General features: G+C 55.5%; 1 protein-coding gene across 2 annotated transcripts in view; it reads left to right on the top strand.

Annotated features, from left to right (window-relative positions):
• The window catches only part of PADI4 (peptidyl arginine deiminase 4), a 36,976-nt gene extending 17,051 nt beyond the window's left edge, over positions 1-19,925 (top strand). Inside the window, exons 4-16 of one of the 2 annotated variants that reach the window (XM_032302852.1) lie at positions 1,225-1,292; positions 2,457-2,574; positions 3,994-4,119; positions 5,657-5,835; positions 5,992-6,095; positions 7,109-7,220; positions 8,567-8,674; positions 13,969-14,123; positions 15,371-15,512; positions 15,738-15,840; positions 16,725-16,792; positions 17,424-17,564; positions 19,443-19,925. In XM_032302852.1, the coding sequence (XP_032158743.1) occupies positions 1,225-1,292; positions 2,457-2,574; positions 3,994-4,119; positions 5,657-5,835; positions 5,992-6,095; positions 7,109-7,220; positions 8,567-8,674; positions 13,969-14,123; positions 15,371-15,512; positions 15,738-15,840; positions 16,725-16,792; positions 17,424-17,564; positions 19,443-19,676 (1,658 nt within the window). In that variant the 3' untranslated portion in view covers positions 19,677-19,925. The other variant, XM_032302853.1, reaches the window with a different exon arrangement.
• The last annotated feature ends 4,211 nt before the right edge of the window (positions 19,926-24,136 follow it).

Here is a 24,136-nt window from a genome sequence, read left to right as displayed (position 1 = left end):
ATTAAGTATCAGAATAGCATGTGAAAATGTCAGCTTTCATTTCATTAATGAGTTTCATTCGTAAATACACATTCATTTCATTAGTGCACATTTAAATAATACAAATAATATAGCACTAATTCTATACCAGGCACTCTGCTAAGACTTTACCTTTGAACCTTACAACAATCCTGGGATCCCTGGGTGGCTCAATGGTTAAGCATCTGCCTTCGGCTCAGGTCATGATCCCAGTGTCCCCGGACAGAGCCCCATATCCAGCCCCTCACTCACTGAGGAGTCAGCTTCTCCCTCTGCCCCTGGCCCTGCCTGTGCTCTTTCTCTCTCCCTATCTCTCAAATAAATAAATAAAATCTTAAAAAAAAAAAACAACCTTACAACAATCCCATGAAGTTGGTACTATTATATCTCATTTTACAGATGAGGAAACTGAGGCACAAGAGGTAGACAGATCTCCCTAAGTTCATGCTGCTGGCTAGTGAAGGAGCCAGTAATCCAGAGCACTAAACTCTATGTTGCTCTGGCCTGATGCTAAAAGATGGCTGTGGGTGTGTTTAAAAGTTCATTCAGGTCAGTCTCACACGGTGAGCTCACAAAGTCACTACCTACGATATGGGCACACAGATCTATGTCACTGGGAAGACTGTGATCACGTGTTCTGATGACGGTGGGAAGGACTTAGAAACAGATGTATGCTTTCTTAGCCTTGACATCTGGACAGAGGGGGGTAGGTTTGGGGCCATGGTTTGTCCCCACTGCAGCCATAATGCACATCAGGAAAAGCCAGGTGGGGCTGGAGTGACCACTCTATCCCCAGCTCCAAGGTCTCTGGGGACTAACATTGGGGCCAGAGGACTTTGAGAACCTGGTTAGGTGTCCTTCCAGGAGTTTGGCTCCAAGCATCCCATTGGGGTGGCCAGGAAATCTTTCTGAATTCTTTCTGAGCCCCTGAAAGTTGCCAGATGTGTAGGATCTGGTTGGCATCACAGCTGTGGCGAGGCCCCCCAAACCCCTGCCAAGGAGAATGGGTGTGGTCAGAAGCTCCAGCTCTGCTCTTTGGGTTGCCATTAAACATCTTCTTTGGAGACATGGGGGTGTCTTTGAATTCGTGTCTCCTTGGAAGGGGAGGGAGAGAAGCCATGGGGCAGACAATCTCCCGGGGACCACACTGAGTGCCTTGACCTTGTACATTCACCAACCCTCTCCTCTTACTCGGTGGGACTGCAGAAATCTCCTTGAGCACGGACATCACCCGCACTGGCAAAGTGAAGCCCATCGGTGCCAAGAAGGGCCAGGTACGCTCAAGCCTCCCGACACTGGGGTCTCCTCTTGCGCCCTCTGGTGGTGATGGCATGAATGGCCGTCTGTCCCTCCAGGAAGAACAAGGCAAAGGAGAAAACAAAAAAACACCCTTTCCATTTTGATTTACGTATTTCCCATCTCTTTTGCAAAACTAGATTTTCACCGGTTGTGAGTTCCGAGAACGTGTTGTGCAAATTAGAAACTATAGAGTCATCAGGTTAATGCCCAGCAGAGAAAAAATTTGCTGGCAGTTCTTAACTCTGGGGGAAAAAAAAATCCCCCCATGCCAGGGTTTCCCTAGCTAGGGGGAGAGGTCCCCACGGTGCTGCCCACAGGGAGTGAAGAGCAGAGAAAGGGAGAACTGGCAGGGGGCAGAAGACGGAAGGAGCTGCACTGGGACAGCCAAAGTCTGTTGCTGAAAGACAACGGAGGGTTAAGAGGTGCGGCATAAAGGTAGCCTTACCTGGGTCTGAGGACAAAGCCCAGGGTGTTCCTGAAATCCCCAGGCTGCCTGTACAGCTTAATGCTGGTGTGCCCTTTAGGAGGATATGTCCTGTCAAAAGACGAAGATCCCTCCGTGGGGTCAACTAACAGCGGAGGGAGGGATTACGGCTCTAGGAGTGGAATCTGTCTTTCTGTCCCTCCTAGAATGCGGTCATTCCCCAGGGGCCAGCGCAGTCCTGCAAATAGAAGACGTCATCCCTATTAGATCCCTGCTGGGAGGGGCTGCTGAATTTGCTTTAATCTTTGGACGGACAGCAACTGGCTGCTAAGAATAGTACCCACACTTTGGCGAATGAGTAATGAAGAGTTCACATAAGAGTAACGATTTAGATTAGGATCTTGGCATGAATATTTAGCTTAGTCCAGTTTGCCAATCTGACAGTTGTTTTTTTTTAAGCTGTTAAAATAAATTTTACTATCTTGGGGGTCGTTTTTTGAAGTGGTTCAATTGCGTTTTTGGTGACCATGTTTAGGATTTTTGGAGCAGGCGAACATTCCCCTCTTGGGGCTAAAGAATTCGCTGATGTGGGAGCGAGATCTGTAAACCACACAAGGCTCGTGAGGGGCTGCAGAGAGCGGTTATGCTTCCCCCAAGAGCTGGAGGGACATATGCAGGTTTCTAGATGTGGCCCGTCTGTGCTGGGTGTCCACAGAGGACCTGGACCTGGGGCCCACGCGGGCAAGGCGCCATCCTGCTGGTGAACTGTGACAGAGACAATCCCAAATCTTCCACCATGGACTGCAAGGACAATGATGTGCTGGACAGCCAAGGTGAGGACCCCCGGCCCTCAGCGTCCCCCTGCCCAGAGAGCTCATGGAAATAGAGCTTGGTTGGTCTTTTTGTAAAGTCCTTTTTTCTATGCAGCCTGAGCTTGGTAACAGCCCTCAGAGATGGGGTTTAAAGAAAGCATGTTCTTGTTAGCTTGTCCATTGCATAAGAAGAAGAATGGACAAGGTCCCGAAGAGGGTAAGTGACTCACCCAAGGTCACACAGTAACCAGAGAAGAGCCAGGACCAGGACTGAGTCTCCTAATGCCTCCTCCAGGACCCATGCTCCGGTCCATGGCCCAACCTAAATTTCTGCTCTTGGGTCAAAGCTGGGACCCGAAATCATTCAAAATGAAAGCCAAACTCCGCCCCAAAGTCCTGTCAGAGCAGCCCCCAGCCCATGCCCCATGCTGGACACTGCTCTGACCTCTTCAGAATTAACCCATCTGATCCTTTAGTACAAGGCTTGGAAGCACATACTGTCCTCAGCCCTATTTTACAGATGGGGAAACTGAGGTATGGGGAAGTGAAGCGATTTGCTTAAGGCCACATAGCCAGTAAGTCACAGGCTCAGGATGTGGAATCAGGCACCCTGACACCACGGAGAGACACAAGGATGGTGGTGGGTGCAGGGTCTCCGCCGGCAGCACCCCTCTGAAGTGTGGCTGGGATGCAGGAGGGCTCTGGGGGAGGGACGTCGGCCAGCCACGGCTGCAGCGCTGGCCTTCCCGGGAAGCTGCACACGCAGCATAGAAATGGATGCATTTGGAAGTTGCACGCAACTGTCTCTGCCTGATGCCAAGGAGCAGCCCCTATGAAGTGCCCGGCCCTAATCAAAAGAGCCAGTACCCTTCATGGGCGCTCCCGGGACTCTGGCTGCCGCAGTAAGCCCTTCATACACATGACCTCACCCTCCCCTGTGCATGGGCACGACCCTTAGCTCTGTTTACTGGTGAGGAAGCAGAGACACGGAGAGATGAAATACCTCCCAGGATCCCACAGATCCAGGGCTCGAACCCACCACCTCTGATTCCCTTCACCCGGGAGCTAATGCCCAGAGGAGACCCCTGTCCAGCTTCCCTCTCCCCACACCTGTGTTGCCTATCATTCGGGCTGGTTCACTTCCCACTCCGGCCCAGAGGAAAAACGCATCCACTCAAATAGTTACCCAGCACACTGTCATGCCCTAGTCCTTGTTCTCGGTGCTTCTAGATGCTTCTAGGCTCCGGGGGCTGGGGACAGAGCAATCAACAAGCCAGCCGTGGCCCTTGCTTCACTGAGCTTTCCTCCTAAGCTCATTCCAAAATGAAAATCATTATTTAAATCCTGGCAAGGGCGTGATGAAGATCAAACCAGGCGACAGGGTTGAGGGGGGTGGGTCTGAGGGGAGCCATGAGAGAGGAGAGGGTCTTCTCATTCCAGACCTGCAGGACATGTCCCCGGTGACTCTGAACACCAGCACCCCCAGGGACTTCTTCACCAAGCACCGGCTGCTCCTCCATGTGTCCAAGTCAGAGATGGACAAAGTCAGGGTGTTTCAAGCCAGCCGTGAGTTGCCCTCGACGTTCACTTGGGGTCCCCTTCCTGCCCTGGCACAGCCCCCTCTCACCCCCCTTCAGCCAATAATTCCTGAGCCCCTGTTCAGTAGCACGTTCTAAGAACCAGAGATACAGCAGTGAGCAAGGTGGACATCCCTGCCTCTCTCCCTTCTAGAAAGGGCAGGCAGACGAAATGCAAAGAAACAAGAAGCTGGTGTCTGGTGCTGGTGAGGCCAGAGGAGCTCCCTCCCCAGGACTGCTGTAACGGTGTCTGTCTCTTCCTCTCTGCCACACACACACACACACACACACACACACACACACACAGGACTCTTGTGTACAGAGAGTGTTGCATCTGAGCCGAGCTGACCGCGGTGTTAGGTAATAGTGTGATCGCCAGCGTCCTGCTCATCAAAGACACCATGAACTTCTCAGCAGCTCAGGAGCCCCCGCTGCTGAGTGCCAGGCTTGTTCGAGGCTCAGGGCATGGAACAAAGAACAGGACAAAGCTCCTGTTCACGTGTCATTTTCCTCTTGCTGGGTTGAGAGAGACCATGTACAGAATAACTAAGTAAAGCATCTAGTGTGTCTGATGGGGTTAAATCCTGCGCTGAAGAATGTAGCATGGAAGGGGGTGCGGTTGAGGGGTGGAGCCTGGGGACCCGCAGGAGAGGGGGCTGGGGAAAGCTTTCCCCCTAAGGTGTCATTTGAGCAGAAGGAGATATGGGAACAGTCACGCAGACACCCAGGGGAAGGGCATTCCAGGCTGTGGGAAGCTCAAGTGCAAAGGCCCTGAGGTGCGATCATTCCTATGGGGTTGAGGAAGGCAGGCAGGGAGGCCGGTGTGGCTGGAGAGCAGGATGAGGCATTCAGGTGGTTGATGAGGGTGGAGAAGAAAGGGGCGGGGCCAGCTCCGGTAGGCAGGGGTGACTCTGCCTTCTAGTCTGAGCCCCGTGCGGAGGCCAGCTGAGGGCTTTGTGTAAAGGCACAACTAGATCTGACTTACTTCCATCCCGGATCAACTTGATTAGACTGACATTGACTTAGTGGCAAACCAACTCTTTGCCTCCACTGAGGCATCCCCTCCTCCAGGAAGCCTTCCGTGGGCACGCCTTCGGGGTTCTCTCCATCACAGCACGCATTACCGTCTGTGATTTGACTGTCTCTGGTCCTCCTTCCTTTCCCAGGAGGCTGTGTACTCCTTGGGGACTAGGACAGGGACTACCTCCCTAGTCTCCACAGGTGTCCGCTGAGAGCAGGTGCTCAGGAATGAATGAATGCCTGGTGAATGATGAATGAATGAATGAACTGTAATGTGCATTGGACTGGTTGGTGTGTGTATGGTTGGGAATGGCTCAGACTCCCCCTCCCCCATCACTCCACCCCTGGAGCCCCAGCCAGGGGACGATGTCCCACCTGATGCTTTTAGTTTCTTTGTCCTACGGTGGGCCCATTTAGCTGTGACATGTCATCCGGAGTGTGGTGGCCTCACGAAGGCGTCACAGCCCCCGGGGGAAACGAAGACCTGAGCCTCCTTTCTCCACCAGGCGGCAAACACATCTCCAGGTACAGGGTGGTCCTGGGGCCCCAGCAGCCCAGTCACCCCCTGGAGCTCCCGGGCGGCCAACACAGCGTGGACTTCTACGTGGAGGGCCTCGCCTTCCCAGACGTCAGCTTCCCGGGGCTCATTTCCCTCACCGTCTCCCTGCTGGACACGTCCAACCCGGTAGGCCAAGATGGCAGCCTGAGAGAAGACCCGAGCTCCCGGGCCTTGGCCCACCTCGTGGGTGGTGGGGGGGCGCGGGGTACAGAGCCTTGCCAGGAAGCGGTAGGTTTCGGAGCCCGGCCGTGGTGACAGCCCTGACCTCACCCACACCTTCAGGATCTTCCCGCCGCCCTGCTTTTCCAAGACAGCGTGGTCTTCCGTGTGGCCCCCTGGATTATGACCCCGAACACTCAGCCCCCAGAGGAGGTGTACGTGTGCAGGTGAGGGTCCCCGGTGGGGCACAGATGCACCAGCAGGTGCCCTGGCTTCTGGCCACAGCCCCCACCCCCGCCCCGGAAATATCTGCTGTTTAAATGGGGGAAAATGACTCCCACAGCAACATGCAGAAGGCTTCTGGCCAATTTGGAATAAAAAGGCAGGGTAGTGCCTGTTGCTGCTGTTTTGTCCTTGCTCTCCTACCCTAATGCAGAAGGCGGGGGGGCAGCTTTCTCTCCCAAAGGCCCAGAAAGTTTTCTAGACCTGGCAGATGAAAGCCCTCAGTCTCTGAGCCGGCCTGCCCAGGCTTAGTGGGTGGCCTGTGGACCTCCCGCACCAGAGACCATTTCAAATGCATGTTCCCGGCCAACCCCAGAACTGTGGGGTCTGGGGTCTGGGGATAGGGCCCAGCTGCCCTTTAACAAGCTGCTGTGGGGAGCCTTGGCATCCATCTCACCATCTGAGAACACCTGTTGAGTACGCTGGGGTCTCAGAGGGCCCCTCCGCTCTTCTCTTGCAGCTGCTTCCAGGCAGAAGGGGTGAGGGGTGAGCTGGTGGCTGCCGGGAGGTCAGGACACAGGCTGGAAGCCAGCAAGGCCTGGGTTCAAAGCCTGGTGCTGTCTAGCCATGTGGCATGACCCTTCGTGGCAAACCAACTCTTTGCCTCGGCTGAGGCATCCCCTCCTCCAGGGGGGCCTTGAGCGTTGACCTCCTCATTGTGGCTTCTCCCAGATGGAAGGGGAGCCTGCTGGTCCCCTCAGGGATTGCTGTAAGAGTTCAGTGAGATGTTTGCCGAGAGCAGAGAGAAAGGATGAGCCGGCATTGCCATCCAGGCCACGAGCATCTCCTGAGCATCTCCTGAGTGACCACTGTGCCCCTCCCCCCATCCATCCAGGCCTGAGCTCCTGCTCCACCCCTAGGGACCCTGCAGGGGTGCAACTTGCCCCCTCAGAGCCTGGCCAAGGCCACCGTCTGCTGAATCCAGAGCCCTGAGAAGCTTTTTTCTTGCCCTTTCTAGGGTGCTTGAAAATGAGAACTTCCTGAAGTCAGTGATAGCTCTAGCCAAGGAAGCCAAGTGCAAGGTCACTGTCCCCTCCGAGGAGCAGAGCAACGATGACCGGTGGATGCAGGTCTGTGCCCCGTGGGGCGGGGGGGTGGGGTGGCTGAGACACACAGGGTGGATCTTCCTGAAGGTCAGGGGACATGGGAGGCCCAGGCTCCTGGGGCTGGGGGCCACCCTTCCTCAGATGGGCAGGAAATGAGGCGCTTCTGAGGGCCCAGGCATGTGGGGGCTCAGGCTGGTGAGTAAAGCGACCTTTACGGCCAACCACAGCCTGTCTGGCAGGGTCACCAAGGTACAGGCCACCTTCCTGCCTGGAAACTCTCAGATGCCCCGGAAATGACATGAAGCTCAGAGGGTTGGAGCTCAACCCATCCCTCCAGGGGTGGATCCCAGCCAGCTTCCCCAGGCTCAGCCACCACACCAGGCCACACCCCTGCTCCAGCACTTTCCATCTCCTCCCTCTCAGCCTGCCTCCAGCCCCACCCCACCCCAACCTGGCTATCCCTCACCTTTGGCCAGCCTGCCTGGTGGCCACACTATCCCCTTGTTCTGTGCCAGGCTGCCCATCAGGCCATGAACTCCCCAAGGGCAGAGACTGAGTCTCACGCAGCTCAGCACCCCAGCACCCGGCACGGGGCAGTGGCTGCAGGCGGCGGGCAGACCCACCCGAGCCTTCTTGGCACTCTCTTGCTTTCTCGGGCTCTCTGCCCTCCCGCGGCATCCCCTGCTCCCACCTCCTCCATGCCTCTGCGCCTGCTCTTGCCTCTCTCCGCTGTCCTCCAGGTCCCATTCTTAAAATCCCAGCTAGAAAGCCTCCCCCGCAAAAATCTCCCATCCGTCTCCCAAGCCCACAGAGAACACCCCTTCCTTTCTAGAAGTCCTGTCTGGGCTAAGTTGGACAGAACAGTATAAAAGTGCTGGTAGCTCCGTCTTTGACCTACAAGAGTGGCCGTTGGGGGGGGGGGGGGGGGAAGGGGGGGTCCCGTCCAACATCACCTCTATCAGAATACAGGCAGAATTTGCACCAGGTGCACTTCGGAGCCCTCCCCACTTCTGCCCTGTGGGCAAGGCTGGGTCTGAACTGCCCCCCCTTCTCTGCCTGTCTCAACCCCATCAGGAGCCCCTCCTTCCTGACCCATCACATCCTTACACCGGGTGCTCGGTTACCAGCTCCCTGAGGACAGAGCCTGAGGCTCGCTTACCAGGTCCCCAGCACCTACAGCACTCAGCCCCTGCACTCACCAGCAGTGGGGGTGAGCCCTCTTGTGCACACACGGGAAGACAAGCTCTGTTCCCTCCTCGAACACTGCATGGGAATTTGCCCTTGACCACAGAGGGAGAGTAGATGGGTCCATGCCCCCTCCTTGACTGGGTGTCACGCCCATCAGCGCTCCTTCCCCTCCCCCTGCACAGGACGAGATAGAAATCGGCTACATCCAAGCCCCACACAAGACCCTGCCTGTGGTCTTTGACTCTCCGAGGAACAGGGGCCTGAAGGAGTTCCCCATCAAATGCCTGCTGGTACGTGCTGGTGGGGCTGCGGCTGCTGAGATCCCCCCGCCCAAGGCCCCCTTCCTCACCGCCTGTGGCTGAGCACCCGGGCTCCATAGCAGGAGCCCTTCCTGCTGGGGCATCCATCACACAGGTGGGCCATGACCTTTTTGTCGCCGCTGAGATAAGATCTGGCTCCCCCTTTCCCAAAGCTCTTTCCAGCCGTGAGTTCGGCCTGTCCTCAAAATAGCCCTGCCAAGGACATCAGGTCTGGCTGTGGCTTCCTTGTCCCATTGAAGATGCTCTTGCTGCAAGGTGTGGTGGGTTGGGCCAGGACTGGAACCTTCTTCGGTGTCTGGCTGGAGGCTCTGCCTTTTGGGGAAGGGGAGTCTGGCCTTTGGGGGGGATATGGGGTGGGTTTGGGGATCAGAGTGGTCATTTCCCAGGTGTGACTCTGCAGGTGTTTGGGGGTGGGGTGACATGTCGGTGAATCAAGCTGGACTAGCCCGGCAGGATCGCGTAAGCTCAGCGCAGAATGCTAACGAGGGGAATAGTTACGTGCATCGAGCGTGGGTCCTGGGTCAGACAGGACGCCAAATTCTTTACATGCACTGACTCATTTAATTTGTCCGGCAACCTTTAATCTAGATATTATCACGAGGCCCATTTTATAGATTAAGAAACCGAGGCTCAGAGAGGGGCAACCGCTTTTCCAAGGTCACACGATGAGAGGAGAAGCTGGCACCGAAACTGGGCGGGCCTGGCCCCGGGGAGCTCTGTACCCCGTGTGCCGCCAGGCGCACACCCCGGGTGCTGAGAGCCCCTGACTCCAGGCGCCGGGGAAGCACGGAGGAAGGGGTGTGGTGTGGGGGTGCAAGGTTTGCTTCCCCGGGAGCACCCTGAGCCCCAGGGAAGAGGAGGCAGCCCTGCCCACACAGGAGGCTTTGAAAGGAAATCTGAGTTCAACTCAGCGACTCGTCTGAGTCTCGCTCACTCCCCTGCCCTGGGTGGTGATGATGGAGAGACTTCATTGGGTCCATGGCGTCTCTTCGACTGGAACCAGGTTACTCCTGTTTCAGGACCACCACTGGGATAAATAATCCCGCTGGCCCGTGGGGACCCTAGCCCATCCCCCTGCTCTCAGCCCTGCTCTGCTCAGCGACCGGTCTCCCACTGCCATGCTCCCAGGGTGACAGAGGCCAGATGTTCTGACATCACTAGCCACATCTCCCGAGTCCTTCCAGGCAGATGGACACTTCAGCACAGGGGTCCCCGCCTCTCCCACACCCAGGCTTGGATGAGAGGCTGCGACGCGTTCTTAGGCAAGCATGGCTGTGGTTTTCTGACGCCCATCATTCAGGAAGAGAATTGGGCTCAAAGTCAAACTCGTCACCAGACAGCGTCCCCATCGGCTTTTCCAAACTCATTGCGGGCCACTCTCCCCATCCCTCACCCAGCTCCAAATCCCACAGGCCTCCTGCCCGTTCTTCAAATGTGCCCAACTGCTCCTCACCTTTGCATATGCCGTTCCCTCTGCTCACAATGCTCTTCCTGCTTCCCATGCCTGACAGTGTCCCTGCCTCCAGGTCTCGGCTGCAGTGCTCCCCACTGTGAAACCATCCCTGGCGTTGAAGGACGCCCCGCCGTGGTCCCTGGCATTCTGGGCTGCGGTACCTCGTTGGTTTCTTCGGGACTGTTTTGTTATAAATCACTGCCTCGTCATCTCCCTTTTCACCCCTCAGGGGCCGCTTAGCGCACAGCTTGACGCACGGTGGGTATTCTTCCATTAGACCATGTCGGTAAATGTTACACCACCTATAAGCGGAAAACCAGCGGTGCTTACTGTAAATAGAAAGCAAGCTGGGAAGGTAAACAGTTAAAACACAATAACGCTATTAAAGCCAGCTCAGTGCGAGTGAGTGTGAGAGGTGAGCCCGGGTGTGCTCTCTGGTTGTGAAAACAGATCAGCAGGTTTCAAGAATGGATTTGCACACTCTGGGGCTTCAGTGAACAGAGACTCGAGGAGAGCAGACAGGGTGACAGGTGTCTAAGTCTGAGCCAGAAACAGTATCAGGTAGCATGTGGGGGTGTCCCCTGCCCCTCCCACTCCTGGGGGCAGGGGGCAGTTCTGCAAAGGGCGCACCTTCATTCACCTTCAGAAATCCAAGCCTGCAGCCTGTGGAACTGAGCCCCTCTCATGGCAACGGCCAAGGTAGTGACTCATATGAACTTATTGTTCATTCATCATACATCCCTGGAGCCCGTGCTCTGTGCCCAGCCTTGCCCCAGGCACTTGGAATCTATCAGCGAGCAGTGCCAAAGATCCTGCCCTCATGGAGGTGACATCCTAGCCCAGAAAGACAGACGATAAACAAGCAGTATGTTGAATAAACAAATTATATTGCGTGTTGGAAAGTGGAATCTAGTGCTGTAGGAAGAAAAAAACAGAATCAAGGGGCTCCCAGGTGCCAAAGTGGTGGGGTGGGGGAATTACATTGCAATTCTAAATAGGATGGTCAGGGTAGGGCCCCTTTGGGAAGCTGACACTGGAGCAAAAACTCCAAAGAGGTGAAGGATTTGGCTGTATGGATGTCTGGGTGGAGAGTATACTAGACAGAAGAAACAGCCAGTGCAAAGGTTCTGAGACAGCAGCAAGACTCGCATGTTGAATGAAGAGCCAGGAGGCCAGAAGGGGCAGAGCAGAGTGAGCAGGAGGAAGGGTGAGGTCTCTGTGCTGCATCTACTGAGGACAAAGACCGTTCTTAGCCTTGGACCATGGATGTTCCAGAAAATGTTGACATCACTCAGGAAGGGACTCACTGTTATTGTGAAGGGACCCAGGGGAGCCCTGCAGAAGGACATCAATCACATCAGTGTAGGAGTCAGTCTCCTTGCAAAGAAGAAGAGGCTCTACGTGGACAAATGGTGAGCACTAGACCAGAACTGGCTACCGTTTGCCCTGTCTGTACTATCTGTAGTTGTGTACAGAGCACGGTCAAGGGCGTGGCCCCTGGGCTCCCTTTCCTGAACGAGGTCTGGGTACAGTCACTTCCCCATCGACATCGTTGTTCAGGAGAATGGTTCTCTTGTTGAAATCCAAAATTTCTTGGGTGAAAAATACATCTGCAGGGTTCGGATGAGGCCGGGTGTTGAGCCCAGAAAGATGAGTTAATTCTTGAAGGAAACGACATTGAACTTGCATCAAACTCAGCAGCTTTGATCCAGCAAGCCACAGGCATTAAAAATAAGGATATTGGGAAATTGGGGGACGGTGTCTACGTTTCTGAAAAAGGAACGGTTCAGTGGACCAACGAGTCAGATCTAAGCTCTCCAGCTAGAGAAATAGCAAGATGCCGGGTGATTTTCCAGGCTCATTTGCGATGTTTGAAAGATACAATAAAAGCTGGATTGATGTGGAGGAAAAAAGGGAGGGAAAGGTGGAAGGAGAGACTGTCAGAGAGACGGAGGGGACTGAGCGGGGGTGGGGGGCAGGTCCTGTGGGCAGGCGGTGCAGGGAGGGAGCAGGCACCGTAACCCGGGGAGAGGCGATGGGCCTGCAGGTTTGGGCATGAAAAGGGGCCACATTCTGGACATGCTTTGAAGGGGCCCAGCCGACAGGATTCCCTGACCCCTGTGAGAGAGAGGGAAGCTCAAGCTGACGGCAGGCTTTAACAGCAGCCATCCCGCCCTGAGGTGGGGAAGACTGTGGGAGGACGGCGGATGAGGGCAGAGGGGCCGACTGGTCCGTCGGGGGCGAGTGGGAGATTTTTGGTGCACGCCCAAGTGGGAAGTCAAGCAAGCAGCGGATGGCCGTCTGGGGTTAGCGGGGATGTGCAGACAGGAGGGAGACACGTGGGGTTGTCAGCACATGGTCGGTGTTCTGTGAGACTGGGTGGCAGCACCAAGAGGAAGAGAATTGTAGGGAATCAAAGACTAGGGACTAGGCTGGGGACTCCCTGTCCCATACACAGGAGACTGAGAGGACCCAAGAGCGTGCAGTGTCGCGAAGGCCAAGCACAGGACATGGGTGTGACCAACTGACTCCCCGATGCTGGTGGGCACTGCCTTTTGGGCTCAGCTTTAGGGTCATGAAGTTTCTAGGGCACAGTGGGCATGGGAGTCAGGCTGGTATCGCTGTTAAGAGACAAAGGGAGGGGGTGCCTGGGTGGCTTGGAGGGTTAAGCCTCTGCCTTCGGCTCGGGTCATGATCTCAGGCTCTTGGGATCGAGCCCCACGTGGGGCTCTCTGCTCAGTAGGGAGCCTGCTTCCTCCTCCTCTCTCTCTGCCTGCCTCTCTGCCTACTTGTGATCTCTGTCTATCAAATAAATAAATAAAATCTTAAAAAAAAAAAAAAAAGAGAGAGAGAGAGACAGAGGGAGAAGAGGGATTGGGAATGATTCCCCTTTCGTAGAAAGCTAGGGCTAGTGCAGTAGACAGAGTGGTGTCCTCAAACACGGCCTTGCCCTAATCCCCAGGACCTGATGCTTTCTTGCGGCAAAAGGACTTGGCAGGTGTGATTAAGTCAGGGACTCCAAGATGAGGAGGTGCCCCTGAGTTATCTGGTGGGCTCTGTACCATCATGGTGCTCCTTGGAAGAGGGAAGACAGAGTGGGAGAAGGCATGTGATGGTGGAAACACAGGACATGAAGTTGAGGAAAGAGGCCACCAGCCACTAGAAGCTAAAAGAGCAAGGGAAACAGACTCAGAGCCTCCAGAGGGAGCTGGCCCCTGGGGTTAGTCCAGTGAGAGTGCTTTCAGACTTCTGAGCTCCGTAGACGAAAGAGAATCCATGTGTGTCATTCTAAGCTACTAGCTGCATTCCCCCAGCCACAGGAAACGCACAGAGTGGGTGAGATGTGTCACCAACCCATTCTTCCCTTGAAGATCCACGCAGGGACATCACAGCCCCTTGGTGAAGCCGGTTCCAGCCCAGTCAGGACGGAGCACCGTGTGGTCCTAGAGGGCTTGCTGGAGACACAGCTCAGATCCCTCCACCAGCTGGCTGTGGGGCCCGAAGAAGTCACCCACCACTCTGACCTTCATTCTTCTCTGCAGAATGAGGACAAAAATGATATTTCATAGATTTGTTATAATGCCGGAGTTAAGGTTTACAAAGCAGCAGGCACGCATGGGGCACCCCATAAGTGCCCATCCCTTTTCTTACCACCTGAGTCAGCGCTCCTGTGGCGTCCTGCAGATCATAGCGGTGCCCGCTCGGTGCCAGCTCTGACTACTACCGGATCCTGCCTGTGACCTGGCCCCCACCCTGCCCTCATGCAGGGATCGCGCTCTCTAACGCTTGGCCATTGCTTCTCCCATCTCAGGGTCCGGATTTTGGCTACGTGACTCGCGAAACCAAGACCGGAGAGGCTTCTACCTTCGACTCCTTTGGAAACCTGGAAGTGAGCCCGCCAGTCACAGTTGGGAAGAAGAAATACCCTCTGGGCAGGATCCTCTTTGGGGGCAGCAGCTACCCCAGGTGAGAAGGGAAGGGGCAGGGGGTGCCTGGGAGGCTCAGTCGTTGGGTGTCGGCCTTTGGCTCAGGTCATGATCCCAGGATCCTGGGATCGAGCCCCGCATCGGGCTCCCTGCTCCACAGGAGGCCTGTTTTCTTCTTTCCCCTTCCCCCTGCTTGTGTTTCCTCTCTTGCTGTGCCTCTCTCTGTCAAATAAATAAATAAAATATTTTTAAAGGGGGGGAGGGTCAGGGAGGGGGAGACCCAGGCATGTCATGGAAAAGCAGAGGCTACAACAGAAGCTTTCCCTACATGCTCCCAACCCAAGAGCTTCGACAAACTTTAGGGACTTAGACAGGAATAAAACACAGAGCAAAGAATAAAGCTTAGGAGCCCGGCAGGCCCAAGCTCAAATGCAAGCGCTGCCACTTACACTCTCTCCATCAGTGAACACTTATCGAGCACCTACTGTGTGCCAGGCACTAGGCAGGTGCTAGGAAGGAAGGCAGCCATGAGCCTAACAGACAAGGCCTTGCTGCTATTCTAGTAGGAAAGACACAAAGGTAAACAAGTAAGATAATTTCAAAGAGCAAAGAATACAAAAAAGACAGGACAGAGGAGGAATGGGAACTGATAGGGAGACTAGGGAGGGCCTCGCTCATGAGGTAAGGCCCGATGACAATAAGGACATGGCCATGAGGAGAGCTGTGGTAGAGGGTTCCTGGAATATCAAAGAGCATGTGCAAAGGCCCTGTGACGGGACTGAACCTGGTGTGTTCAAGAAGGCCAGAGTGGCTGGAAGAGACTGAGTGAGAAAGAGCAAAGGACTAGATCAGGAAGGCCCTTGGAGGTCGGAGCAGGAAGAAAACTGCAGGCCACAGAGGTAAAGGAACGTCCCCAGGGCTACATGGCTAACAAGGGATTACCCACTGAGGTCGGATTAGCTCTCCCGATCGCTGTGGATAATACGGGTTAGCCTCATGTTTACCCACAACCCCAGCATCTGGACTGAGCCAGTGGGCAGTGCTCTCGGAGGCCGGGCTCTGGTCTTACTCACTGGACTGACTTGGTGTCTCAGTTTCCCTCAAAAAAACTGGAATGGCAAATTGTAAACTCCTCTGATGTTTGAGGATAGAATAAAGTTATCCAGGCTTCTGAGTCCCTTCCCTAGCTGAAGGAGAACCTCGACCCCCTTGGCAAGCCTCCATGCCCACAGAGGCCCCCTGTTGCCCCTCGCACCCTGCAACGCTCCCCTCATCCTGTGTCGGCAGCACGGAGAACCACGAGATGAACCAGGCAGTGCAGGACTTCCTCAGCGCCCAGCAGGTGCAGGCTCCGGTGAGGCTGTACTCCGACTGGCTGTACGTGGGCCACGTGGATGAGTTCCTGAGCTTCGTCCCAGCACACAAGAAGGTGCGCAGTCTGGGGGGGCTGCCTGAAGGAAGCCACACGCCTGCTCCCTGGGCTCCCAAGCATTGGTCTGCACTCTGCTTGGGAGGCCTGGCCTTATAAGCGTGACCAGCTCCCCGTCAATCCCAGGAGGGGCCACAAAGGAGACCGGCAGCCTAGGTCTGCGCCGGCACTTCTGGGAGCCCCAGGGGCAAAGCTGACCTCTGAGCCCAGTGTTTCTGCCCCCAGGGCTTCAGGCTGCTCCTGGCCAGCCCCAGGTCCTGTTACAGACTGTTCGAGGAACAGCTGAAGAAGGGCCACGGGGAAGCTGCGCTGTTTGAAGGCGTCAAAAGTAAGTTGGCTCTGCCTTGTTCTTCTATCCAAGGTCCTTTCTCTGCCTTCATGCGGTCGCCCATTGCCAGATGGGGGCCTTTGGGCAACGGCTCTCCTCTGAGCATCTCCTATGCCCTGGGCACGACGCTGAGCTCCAGGGATGCTGTGTGCGCAGGACGGAGTAGCGCCCACTGTCACGGGGGTGGGGGGGGGCGGGTGCTCATTCACGGTCCTGGGAAAGTAGTCAAGGAAACAATGGTGGCACAGGCGCTTTAGGAGTATCTGGGAAGAGCTCAAGGGAGGCTTCCTAGAGGAGGCAAAGACCAAGCAGGAACACGAGGAAGGAGCAGGAGTTCGCCCAGTGGGGCAGGCAGTGGGAGGAGAGGAAGAGAGAGATCTCAGACAGAGGGAACAGTGAATGCAAAGGCACAGAGGCAGGAGAAAACGAAATGCGTTTGGGGACTTGAGGAAAGTTCAGTCTGGCTCAAAAGATGATTGACTAGAAGGAAGGAGGGAGGAAAAGAAAGAGCCTTCTCGTTGGAGCACAGAAGGGGATCCTAAAGTTCGCAGACATGCGCTGGGTCAGTGTTGGTAACTCCCCGCGGATGGGAGTTTTTATCTAATATCTACAGCATGTTGCGTGGCATCGGACCATGGTTAGATCTCCGTTTGCCTCTTGGGAGCTGGGATCCCTCTGGAAATACTTTGAAGGAGAACTTACACTGATAAAATACTTTATTAAAGGCCGTTGCCTCCTCGATGCTCGCCACAAACCTGTGCCTTAGAAATTATAACTGCCCCCATTTTCTAGATGGGAAAACTGAGTCCCCACTGTGCCTACTGGGAAGAGGGACATCGACCTCTGAATTCATCTTCATTCTTTTTCCTTTTCCTTCATGACAGGAAAAAACCAGAAAATAAAGGACCTTCTGAAAGACAAGAAACTGAAAGAACATAATTCATATGTGGAGGTACTGGCCTGGGTGCCCAGCCCAAGGGGACGCCTCAGCCCAGGGGGACTGAGCCACCCACCCCACCGCCTTCCCCTCCCTGGGAGCCGTAAGGCAGAGCCTCCCACTGGCTGCGGGTCGGCCTGGTGAATGGCTTTGGGATTTGGGTCAATGTGTGTGGGACAGACAGACGTCAGTCACCACTGTGGGAACCCACAGTGGTGATGCGTGGAAAAGAGAGGAAGAGCAGTCGGGAAAGCTGGAGCCACAGCAAGACAGGGGACACTCTCAGAGACAGAGGGACTGGCAGGAGAGAGGCCAAGTGCTAGAAAGACACAGAGTGACCATAAAGATGGGGACACCCAGGCAGAAGCCAGAGGCAGAAGGACTGAGCAGAACAGAGGGAGGGAAGGAGGAAAGAGAAGGAAGGGCCCATCACTGTCTTCCTGGCCCTGTCCTTGGTCCTTCCCTTGGCCAGGCCTCAGCTCCAGACCGCCCTCCCCCACAGCTGTCCCCACCCCTTCCCCGTGGCGGCTCTGTCATGCCCCCTCACCCCCACCCAGGCCCTCCAGCTTCTCACCGTCCCCGCCACCCCACCCCCATGCCAGTTGGCTCCACCATGCCCACCGCGCCCCCCCCACCACGCCCCTAGAGCTGCATCGACTGGAACCGGGAGGTGCTGAAGCGGGAGCTGGGCCTGACCGAGCGGGACATCATCGACATCCCCCAGCTCTTCAAGCTCCAGGAGGAGGTTAAAGGGACCTTCAAGGCCGAAGCCTATTTTCCAAACATGGTGAGGAAGGTGGTCTTCAGGGTCAGCCCACCTTTGCCAATGGCCTGAAGTCAGGGACCCTGGGCACAGATCCGGGCGGGGGGCGGCCTGGCTGTCGGCTTGGGGGTCTGCGTGGCTGCGGGCAGTTCCCAGGGTGGCTCTGGGCATCTCACAACCACCCTGGGAACCCAAGCCTCTCAACGCTCCCACCTCAAAGATGAGGCACAGAGAAGTCGGGTCTCTGCTGGCATGGGATTCGGGGCTGGGTCTCAAAGCTGGGGGTCTGGCTGCAGAGCCCATGCCCTCACCACATGGCACTGCCCGCTGTGGACTTCCCTGTGCGGGGTGCCGTGGGTGGGCAGTGGGCAGAACAAGCGTATGAGCTTGGCTCTCAGGTCGCATTTGGAAGGGATAAAGGGCGGGGGGACACCATTTCAGACAGTCCGGGAAGGCCTCTCTGAGGCCACGAGGCTAGCATGGCCCAGGCTGGGTGGATTCTGTCCCGAGAAGGGGGGACTTGAGGGAGGTCCCACCTTTGGCGAGAACTCTTAGCTGTTTCTGCCCCACTCCCTGCCAAGCACCATCTCAAAGCCACATCTATTGTATTGTTACAGTCCCTGTGCCCTGACTCTGTCTCTCCAAAGGATACATGAGGGCCAGGCAGAAACCTCACCCAGTTCTGCTGGGGCCCTGCAGCCGCCCTCTCCTGCTGGGGCTGGAGGTCACGTTCAGGGAGGAGCCAGGAGCCCCCCCGCACAGGGACGTCAAACTGGTTTCCCTAGGTCACTGGGGTTCCAAGATGGTGTCTTAAAGCTGGTATTTTGGATTTGTTCTGTTTTAGGCATCAAGGGACCACACAGGATTTTATTTGGAAGAGGTTCTGTGGCTAAAACAAGGCAGGAGGGGGCATCTTGACTACAATTCCTTGGCCCCAGGCATTTTGTTTCTCGGTGTTAGCCCCGCCGGGTTTCCCAGGCAGGAAAGAAGGCTGATGCCTAGCAGGGGATGAGGCATGGGGAATGAAGTCATCGGCGCCGCTCTGTGCCTGGGCTGCTGGAGGCTCTGGAAGGAGCCTGAGCACGAGCTGTGACTCACCCCAGGAGCCCACAGTGAGAGGTCGGGTCGTGGGTGTGGCCGAGAAATTCAGGGTACAAGACGCACAGCAGGGGCTGGGTCTGGACCATAACAGAGAATGAGAGGCCCGTCCCCGACTCCTGAGCCCCAGAGACAGACCCCACACCTGTTCCGTGAGCCTGACGTCTGAGCGTCACAGCAACGGAAACCCCCTTGGGCTCATCTGGCTGATGAGGCTCAGAGAGGTGAAGCGACTTGCCTGAGGTCACACAGCGGTTGAGGAGACGGGCTAGGATGCAAACCCATGTGGGCCTAGAGCCAGAATCCTCCTCCGCTCACCTCCAGCATAAGGGAGGAAACAGTCATTACCTTAAACGATAATACATGGAGAGTGACACCAAAAAGGTAGTCCTTTATTCATTCAGTCAACGGATACTTACTGAGAGCCTGCGATGGGCCAGGCGTCAGGCTGGCAGCCGCGGGAGGACCCCAGAGGAGGAGCACTGACTCGGAACTCACGGGAGGCTTCACAGAGGCCGTACAACTTGAGCTGGGCCTGGAGTGACGGAGAATTTGCCAGAAGGTGGCAGAGGGGGAAGGAGAGGGTAGCGGTGAGATCATGGGCGCTGAAGTCCGACAGAATTGGGTATAAGACCCAGACCAGCAGGGCGGCTGGAGGTGGCCCACTTGACCTGTCTGGGCCTCTGTTTCCCCATCTGTGAAGTGGGCTGCTAGTGCGGAAGGTCAGAAGGCAAAGGGGACCCATGGGCGGGGGATGCGGGCTGCATGCCGTTGGCCCCGCGCTGGGACCCCGCTCCTTTGCAGGTGAACATGCTGGTGCTGGGCAAGCACCTGGGCATCCCCAAGCCCTTCGGACCCATCATCAACGGCCGCTGCTGCCTGGAGGAGAAGGTGCGCGCCCTGCTCGAGCCGCTGGGCCTGCACTGCACCTTCATCGACGACTTCTACGCCTACCACGTGCGGCACGGGGAGGTCCACTGCGGCACCAACGTGCGCCGGCAGCCCTTCTCCTTCAAGTGGTGGCACATGGTGCCCTGAGCCTATCCCCTGCGTACCCTCCCCCCCAGGTTCAGCCAGACGTGCTGGGACCCTGCAGTGTGGCATTGCAAGAGCTCTGGGGGACAGGTCAGCTCCCTGGGCGTGGCTACCCTCCCGCGGCGGCTTGCTCCCTTCCGCTGTGCCCTGGAGCCCCTGGGCATCTCCTCTGAAGATCCCAAGATAGACCCGTCCTTGCAAACTCATTTCTGCTGTGAGATGCTGCAATAAAGTTGTATAATCTCTTTGTCAGGGAGGTCACGCTATCATTGCTATCATTCGTATGTTCCCTCATTGTCATGGTCAGATTGAATGTTACCAACGGGAAGATGCTACAGGATGTGTTGAACGTCAGTGTTACGACGTGTGGCTTTTCCTCCCAGGTCAATACTTGGTCTGTGAAATCTTCTGTGATCTGAGCCTAGCTCATTCTAAGTTTCCACGGAGACTTTGGGGGTGGGAGGGCAGGAGGAGGGCTGAGCCCCGAGGATATGGCCCATCTCTCCTCTAAGCTGCATTGAAGTCGGTTCCCCTGCAGCCAGCCGAGAGAGCATCCCGGGACATACAGTCGCCTGTCTGATGATTCACGCTCACATGTATGTGTGAAAGACACACCTCAGCTGTGTGTTTCATGATAAAGAAATATACAGGAAGCATACCAGATTCCGAGCGCCTCAGCAGGCAGTACGACAGGGACAGTCACGTCAGCCTGGGACGTCTCGGGAGACCCCAAAGGGATGCATACAAAGTTCCAAGGGGAAAGGTGGGGCCGGGAATTGCATTCCTGTTCATGCTGTCCTTTGAGGAAAAGGCAACAGACGGCCAGTGCTAGAACACGACGGGGCATGAGTGTGAGGATTTGACTGCCCTGTGAGATCCATCCAGACACCAGCGAATTCTCTGTGTCCCTCCCATGTGTGGTTCCCATTCCAAGCCCCGTGAAGGGGCTTGTTTGATGCTGTCCCCAGGCTACCTAGAGCTGGGTGTGGCCCATAGCAGGAGCCAGGGGGTTTTATGGGATGAAGTCACTTGTCTCCCTCTGTGTGCCTTGTGTCTGGTTTCTTTTATGGCCGTGACACAGAGACTTAGGTTCCTCTATAGATAATGAAATCTGATGCCTTCAGCTTTTATTTTATTTTTTTTTATATTTTATTTATTTATTTATTTGACAGAGAGAGATCACAAGTAGGCAGAGACGCAGGCAGAGAGAGAGGAGGAAGCAGGCCCCCTGCCGAGCAGAGAGCCCGATGTGGGCCTGGATCCCAAGACCCTGAGATCATGACCTGAGCCGAAGGCAGAGGCTTAACCCACTGAGCCACCCAGGTGCCCTTGCCTTCAGATTTTAAAAATGAAGAGCAGACCTTGGCCCCATAGAGTCTGTGATGCTCAGAAAACACCCAGAGATACTGTTTCCATGTGGTCGTGGACGGCATGTGGAAAGAGTGGACTTCCAAAGCCTCTGTCCTCAGACCACAGAGAAAAGGATCCAAAAAACCTGGGTCAAACCGTGCTTCTCCGAAGACAGTCAGCAGCTTCCCCTTCATGATTGCTGCAGCAAAAGATGCAGGAGCCGTTTTTGTGGACCAGAAAGTGGACTGTGCCCAGAGGGGCGTTGGTGTGAGGTTGTCCCTGAATGTGACCGACAGGACAGCTACCCGGCTCAGCATGCAGAAGCCAGAGGTTTTGCTAGATTACAGGAGCTGCAGATGGACCGAGGGACAAGCTGGTGACTGAAGCAGCCTTGGCATCAAGACAGATGCAGGGGAGCCTGCCCCGGGCCCCTCATGGACCCACTCCCCACACACAGGGCAGGAGCCTCTGTGAAGGACTGGGGAAGCCCAAGTGCGAGGAAGCACCTTCTAGAAGTGCTGCCAGCCCCGCAGAGCAGACAGAACCGTCCTAGGACAGCGCCCCGGGAAACAAGAACTTTCCAGCTGCCTCCCCTCCCCTCCCTGGCAGTCACAAGTTACTTGCCTATAGCTGCCGTACATAACAAGTTACCACAAACCGGGTGTCTTGAAACAACCAAAATTTGTTCTCTCCCTTCTGGAGGGCAGAAGTCCAAAATCAGTTTCAAGGGGGCTGAAATCAAGGGGCAGGCAGGGCTGTGTCCCCTCCGGGGGCTCCGGGAGGAGTCCACTCCTCACCTTTCCCAGCTCCTGGTGACCGCCGGCAACCTCCAGGACCTGCTGGGGTCACCTTGCTTTCTTTTCTGTGTGTGGCAAAGCTCCCTCGGCTTCTCTTATAAAGACACTTGTCACTGCTTTTAGGGTCCACTCAGAAAAGCTGGGATGATCTCCCCATCTCAAAGACTCGTGGTCCCCTGTGCAAAGACTTCCTGTGTGAGATGTCACAGGTTCCAGGGGTTGGAACCTGACGTCTTTTAGGGGCTGTTCGTCCACCTCCCACAGGTCAGGAACCACCGTGTCCAGCTGCGGCAGAAAGAAGAGGCAGAGAGAAGCAGAGCATCCCTTTGCCACAGCTTGAAGCGCTGCACCTGCACTAAACCCTAGCAGGAAAGGGACAAGACTTAACTTTTTACAAAATTGAGATAAAGGGACCCCTGGGTGGTGCAGTCGGTTGAGTACCAGTTCTTAGTTTCGGCTCAGGTCGTGGTCTTGGGGTCATGAGATCGGGCCCCGGGTCAGGCTCCTCGCTCAGGACGGAGTCAGCTTGTGACTCTCTCTCCCTATCCCTCTGCCCCTCCCCCTGCTCTCTCTTTAAAACAAATCATCTTTATTTTTAAAAAATATTTTACTCTTTTATTTGCCAGAGAGAGAGCACAAGCAGAGGGAGGAGCAGACTCCCCGCTGAGCAGGGAGCCCGATGTGGGGCTCGATCCCAGGACCCTGGGATCATGACCTGAGCCGAAAGCAGAGGCTTTAACCCACTGAGCCACCCAGGCACCCCCATAAAATAATCTTTAAATAAATCTTCAAATCAATCCATCAGTAAAGACTGAGATGTAGGGACAGATAACATTGCACAGGGCTAAGGTACACAGAGCTGATTGTGCAAAAACTGAGGAAAATTTACTGAATTACAGTCCTCGGCTGAGGGGCACCGTCTACAATGAAAGCATGCGGGGCCTGTGGGAGTCTAAGTAAACTTGCCTCATGGTCACAAAGCTCTTAGTTTGGTTGGAGAGCCCAATGGAAGCCCACAGAGGCATTTTTTTGAGGGTCATGGGGTCATGTCATCATGGGCACCCCAAGAATTTATTGAGCATGTATTATGTTCAGGATCCTTTTATGGGTGCTGGGGGTTCAGTGGTGAACAGGAAACCCCCTGGAGAGGGAACAAGACCCACTCTAGATCCCTCCAGATCCCATCCATGCCCAGAGGGGTCTCCATCCCCCAGGTTGAGAGTGTCCTCCCCACGTGCGCTCAGAACACTGCACAAGGCAGGGCTGTCCGAGCTCAAGGGGGACAGAGCTCCCAGACTGTTTGGCTCCAGAAGCCAGAACCCAGCCCTCAGCAACCCCTTCCCAGCCCGACCACCCCCTCCCTCCAGCCCACCTCCGGCTGGCGTGTGTGTGAGCCATGTGCTGAGCACCGCCCACCTGTTCAATATTTGCCACTTTCAGCCCAAACAGAAGAGCTTTTCGGGTCTTCCCGGCTGACCCATAATCTCCAAGAGCCTCCTAAGTAAAGCCACCCCGACAGGTATGTTGCATGCTTAACGCTTCCAGGGAGGGATACTTCTACTTTTTGTCCTGAATTTAACAAGTCTGGCTGACCGAGCAGACTTCACGCAGGACCAGCTTATGCCCCCTGTGCCGTTACATACTGGTTACACACCACCTCGTCGTGTGTCAGTGTCAAAGACTGAAAATGAATATTTCTACCCATCGCAGTGTGGCTCTGCTGGGAGGCTCCAGCAGCCATAAAAAAGGATAAGGATGCTTTTCACATGCTGCCAGGATGAACTTCTCTCCAAGTTGTACTATGAAATGCAAACAGCAAGATATAGATACTGTGTAGCATTTGCTGCCACTTACATAAAAATAAGGAGGGAGGCTAAGCATGGTGTTTGCTTGCTCAAGCATCACATTTATTTGGAAAGACGCTGAAGAAACCCATGCCCCTGACTGCCTCCAGAAGGAACTGGGTGGGTGAGAGATAGAGCAGGAGAGACACTGTTGCAAGCCCCCCTTTGAACTCGGGACCCTGTGAACGTGGTACCTGTTCAAGAACAGATAGACTTAACCACAGACCCTCATTTAAACCATGTCATGAACCCTGCTTTAGAGTTAGCTGGCGGGTCCCTGGTGCGGGAGCCATCCTCCGTCCTTTGCTCCGTGAGCTCAGGGACGATGGGAGGCAGCTGCTGAACCGGGCTCAGCAGGGACTCCTCAGCTCATTCATTCCAGCAACACGTGCCCCACCCCCTCTGGGAGTTGTTGCCACCCCTGAGGACAAGAAGCACCCCACCACCTGGACCACACCCCAGACCGGCCAGG

Source organism: Mustela erminea, chromosome 10 (assembly GCF_009829155.1).
Source record: "Mustela erminea isolate mMusErm1 chromosome 10, mMusErm1.Pri, whole genome shotgun sequence".
Taxonomy (NCBI): Eukaryota; Metazoa; Chordata; class Mammalia; order Carnivora; family Mustelidae; genus Mustela; species Mustela erminea.
This window is presented reverse-complemented; position numbering and strand designations above follow the sequence as displayed.